General features: G+C 30.8%; 1 protein-coding gene across 1 annotated transcript; it reads left to right on the forward strand.

Annotated features, from left to right (window-relative positions):
- The first annotated feature begins 3,741 nt into the window (after positions 1-3,741).
- Positions 3,742-5,731, forward strand: LOC149891884 (uncharacterized). The gene has a single exon (XM_090080408.1). It carries the CDS (start codon positions 3,890-3,892, stop codon positions 5,192-5,194), a length of 1,305 nt encoding a protein of 434 aa, XP_089936534.1. The 5' UTR covers positions 3,742-3,889; the 3' UTR covers positions 5,195-5,731.

A 5,731-nucleotide genomic window follows, 5' to 3' on the forward strand; every position in this document is an offset into this window, starting at 1 on the left:
CCGTTTGTTATTGAAAAAATGAAATAGATTGCTACAAACCAAAAAAATGGGTGTATGAGCACTAATAAAACATTTAATAACTTTGTGACGAAATTAGTAGTTCAATTTTTTTACCCTGCTGGTTAAAAAGATCAAGTTTAAAAAGAAATTTGATGTCCAAAGGAGAACATTTTTTTCACGACTGGTGAAGCTTTGGATTGTCTTTTATGAAAAACGTGAAAATTTTAATAAAACATGAGAAATGTATGAAGCAAGTTTCACTCTCTCTCCCCTTCCCCTTCATTTTTTAAGCAAATGACTTAAGGACATTGTCCATTTTATAACAAGTGTCCATATTTTACCTTTTGGAACACTTGTGACCATGTCTAATAAAAGATTAGTCAACCTTATGTAATTTTATTTGTATAGACATATTTGTATATATTTATATGTTGTATGGTCAAGATTACGCAAAGATGTACTAGAATGAGCTTTAATAACACTACGTAACAATTTTTTACAACAGCTTTGTTTAACTATTCTATTGTTTATTAATCATATTTCTCACCTGATTCCAATAAAATGCAAGTATTTTTTCTGTATCATTAATCGTTTCATTGTTATTCCTTTTACTGAATTACTATGATTTATTAACGTATTATATATTCGGAATTGATATATGCTCCGCCATTAAATGTACATCTAGTTCATTCATTCAGATCATTTAAAAAGTTCTGTTATATACATGATGGCTACCAGAGGATGTAAAAAATGCTCCAAATACATTTTCCTACGAGTGTTTCCTATATATACTATATTGGAAAAAAGGAGGTGTCTCCCAATGTTTACTAGATATCTAACTCGCGCTTCCGCAGTGAAGAAAATTTTTTGTCAGCCTGAAATGACGCAATTTTAATTAAAAGCAAAACAAAAATGAAGTATTAAGTCAGTTTAAATAAAACGGCTACCAGCATTAAAAGCTTTAAAAACTTGCTTCACTTTTTCTTAATGATTTTTGTGAAGTTAGACATCTAGTTTATATATATCATTGGTGTTACCTAAGATTGCGGAAGGTAACAAATTGTAAATAGCCTAAAGAAATGGGTGATCAGGATTATCCGTTGGCCCCTTATGTGATATGTGGAAGCTTCTCTATAAAGATGGTAAAAAAGAAGTACATGAACGGTAATGCCTTTTGCCATTTCAAGAGTAAGAAGAGAACTGAAAACTCATCACAATGACTGCTACTTTAGTATGATTGGTGTGACAAAATGCTGAGAAAAAATCAAGCCGGGTTTCGAAAAGAGTGCAGTTTCATTCAAAAAATGCATATTATCTGACACCTAATTGAGACTGCAGCTAATTAGATTTTAACCCTTAAAGCAACTTTCATCGACTTCAAGAAGGCCTTTGACTTAATCAAAGCAGAACTCATGTTTGCCTTATTGCGCCATTATGAAATAGCATCAAAGGTGGTCAAGGCGAATAAAATTGTATGAAAGCGAAACATGGATCCTGTCGGATCAGTACAAGAAAACTCTCGACAGTTTTGCGACAAGTTGTTGCCACGTCATGCTTAACATTCATCGAATCAACCATGTCAAAAATATCGAGATATATGAACGCGTACAATAACAGCAACTATCGATTAAGGTCTGGCAATGCCAACTGACCTGGGTTGGATAAATGTTGCGTCGGCCCGAAGACGATCTTATTCGAAAATACGCCGTTTACAATACGCAAAAACGACTAGGAGTAATGAAACGTGGCAGATCAATGCTCACATACAAAGAACACCATTGGAAGTGCCGTTGATTTGCAAGCTAGAAAGCTAGAACAATTGGCTGCAGACCGCAGTGGGTGGCAGAAACTCGGCTGATGATCATGATGATCATCATCATGATGATCATGATCATCATCATGATCATCATCATGATCATCATCATGATCATCATCATCATGAATTATTAGAATTGTGTAGTTTCCAATATTGTACTTCCTTAATACTTTTCCATATATGAAAAAGTGTTAAAGAATCGTTCACATTTTACGTAATAAAAAATGGGGAGGAGGGCTACTGCTAACGCTTATCTCTGATTCTGGGTCAGAGTAAACGGATTAGTACGTTTGATGGCATAAGAAAGTTAAAAAGTTAAAAAACATTATTTTTGGTATTTCTACATTTCATATAAAAGTTTTTTTGTAAGAATGTGCAAGATACAGATAATGTCCACCAGTCACCTTTTTTGTGCTTCATTTGTGAATTTCCCCAAATTTTTTTGCTGTTCATTTTAATTGTTTTCATGAAGTTCAAACAACTGTTATGAAGACATGGAGCTGAAAACATGTAACTGAAAAAAAGAGTTTTTTTGGTTGCTTAGACAATAGTAAGATTATTGAAGAAGAAAAATCTTTCTTTTTATCATAGGAAGAACAGGTGGGTGGGTGGAGGAGGAAGAAAGATAAGTAATTAATGATTTAAATAAACAAATTAAAGTTTTGCATGGTTTATTAGGGCTATATTGAAATTAAACAATAGAATCGTAATCCAATTTTGAATAAAATTTAAAGTAATTTTAAAAACGCCTGAGATCCAAGTTACATGACGCCCTGTTCTTAAATTAAGAACTTGAAATTAAATTTTCGATTGTAGCAACATTCCTATTGAATTCTTATTTCTTCGAATGAAAAGTATATGGTGACAGCTATCATGAGTTCACTGCATCCCATTGAATTCCAAAAAATAAGAATTCTTGCTATTCCAACATTAGTTGTGAAAATAAAGTCATTCAAATGTTTTCTTATCAACATCAAACGCAAAAATTAAGCTTCTGAGCGAAAATTAAAACCTTCGAAAATTTATTTACTTTAAGATTTATACAAAATTTATTTATTGTAAAAAACGCTCAGTGTAAAACTATAGAAATTTTCTTAATGTGTGTTGTCAGAACAAAGAGTTAGAACTTGAACAATGAAAAATAAAGATGCTATGATTAAATTATGAGCCACCAGCATCATTTATTGCCTTAAAATACGAATTCTCTCAGATACTTTGACAAGGTCAAGATATATCAATTAGAATGACAAACCCCCAATCCATTTAATCCAACTTTTTAGAAAACAATGTTTATTTAAACAACTGAAGATATTTGTTAAATAAACAAGACTCCTGTTTTAAACCAAGTCTCGTCATGGGTGGCTAAGCATTTGTTAACACAAGCACAAAAATTTTTACAAATAAAATTCACAATATTATGAGTTGATAAAACTGAATAAGCAAGTGGTGAATAGCTTGCTTGCTTTTTTTATTTCATCAATGTAAAAAACCGCATAAATTTATTACATGTAAATATATGTAAAACAAGTATATGTATGTATGTATGTATGTATGTATGTATGTATGTATGTATGTATGTATGTATGTATGTATGTATGTATGTATGTATGTATGTATGTATGTATGTATGTATGTATGTATGTATGTATGTATGTATGTATGTATGTATGTATGTATGTATGTATGTATGTATGTATGTATGTATGTATGTATGTATGTATGTATGTATGTATGTATGTATGTATGTATGTATGTATGTATGTATGTATGTATGTATGTATGTATGTATGTATGTATGTATGTATGTATGTATGTATGTATGTATGTATGTATATGTATGTATGTATATAAATATATATACATATATATAAAAAAAAAACAAATAAATAAACAAAAAATAGGAAGACTATAAAGTAAAATAGAATATTTTTAATGTTTTATTAATAGAAAAAAAGATGCTTTTTGAAATTTGAGAATACTTTTTGTATCTTTGGAATTTAGTAATTTGATACGAAACAAAGTTAAAAACATGAAAAACTTTTTCTTTCGCTTTAAAAAGCATAATTATGCAAAATGGCGGTTGTGGAAAGAAATTTGCTCTCTAGGCAAGATGATTTCGCCGTAACATACAGTCTACTTGCTAACGAAATAAATTATGAACCGCAAAAAGATTCTTTTGATTTTCGCACTAGTTTTTTATACAAGTATATGAGCAGAGTTTTCCAGTACGTAGATGAAGATTTAAACTCTTACCAAAACCCAAGCCGTTATTATTGGTGCAAAACTCTTCGAGTCTTGTCAATGGTCGTTATGTGGCTTTGTGTAGTATTTAAATTTTTCCTGTTCTTCTATAGTGAAATTCCATTTTTAAAGACAGCTAGTTTATTTCAAGTTCTTATGATTATTGCAAACTCCATAGTGTGGATGGTTCGATATCTTGTTTTACACCATTTCGGCATTCTAACTTTCTGCCGCATTCCATCGCTTGCCGTCCAATCGATAGAAAGTTTAAAAAGCGAAGTCGAAAGCGAAGAAGATTTGAAGAGGATCAACTTAAAACTGAAAAACAAAGAACGTAAAGTGAATAAAATAATTGCATCAGCATTCTTGTGCATTTTTCTGCTTCATTTTTTAAAAAGAGTCATTCCTATCCTTATTAACGAAGTTGGAAAACCAGGTTCGTCTAAGTTCAATTTCTGGATTGAGTTTATAGACATTTTGGTTCTGCTTTATACACGAATCGTATCACTTCCATTTCTCTACTATTTAATATTTATTTCCTATTTACAATGCATCGAGCTTGAAGAGTTTTGTCTAACGCTAACAAGAACATTAAAATCTGCTGACGATATCTTCCATGATTATGTTAAAATCCACAAAAAAATTAGTAGTTCTGCAAAAAAAGTCCACCTTTACTTATCAGTTTCAATTGGTACTGTAATTATTTGGGGAGTGTTTGGCGTTTACTCATTTGTACAAAACTTGTCCAGATTTTCAAGGAGTTCTACTAATGAAGTTTCTGCCGTCTTTAACATCATTTTCACTTTTCTATCAGGAACAGTTGAGGTCATTTACTTATTTTTACTACCGTGGCTACTGTTAAGTAATGTGTCTAAAAAGCAAAACAAAGTCATCGTATCGGTGTTGGCGATTCCATTTTCAAAAATGGATTGGACTTCTCCTTTTAGTAATGTTTCGGAAATTCTCCAGTTTTCAAGCAGACTTGAAGATTTCCAAAAACATGCAGGAACTGGTTATAAAGTATTTGGCATAGAGATGAATAAGATCAAAACAGTCTGGCTTTTTATTCTTGCACCAATAGGGTTGCTTTTAGCCAACTCAGCAATTAAAGGTGACCTTAAACCAAACATATTGTAAAGTTAAATAATTTAAAACCATAGAATCGTCTGTATGTTTTAGAAAACCGTCTCCAAAAACTTTTGCATACTGCAGTATTGCTAAACCATCAAAATGTTAGAATGAAAAAATAAGGATAAGTTTTTGAAAAGTTGAAGTACCGTTAGAGTTTGTAAAATCTATTATACTTAATATTCATTTAAGTAATAGAAGCCGTATTACTAGAGCAAGTATTGAGCAAATAAAACCATAAAGTTTATTTGATAGCGTTCTTTTTATCAAAAAAAAACAACAAAAAAGTAGGGAGAGGTGTTGAGGTTCGAGGTCCGTTTTTGATATGCGGTTTGTTTTTCAGTTGCATTTTAAAATGTTGTTAATTTGATTATAGCATTTAGCGTATGCACCATCAAACAGGAAAAATCAATTCTAATTCTACTCTTTAAAGCAATCTTTATATAGAATTTTTTATATATAAAAAGATAATACTTTTAAACGTTTTTACAGCAAGAAAAAAAAAAAAAAATCAAAAGACAAAAACAACTAGTAAATACATCAAAA

This window comes from Hydra viridissima, unplaced genomic scaffold, assembly GCF_058129835.1.
Source record: "Hydra viridissima isolate aposymbiotic clone 2 unplaced genomic scaffold, HvirCarnegie_v1 scaffold_2, whole genome shotgun sequence".
NCBI classification, from domain to species: Eukaryota; Metazoa; Cnidaria; class Hydrozoa; order Anthoathecata; family Hydridae; genus Hydra; species Hydra viridissima.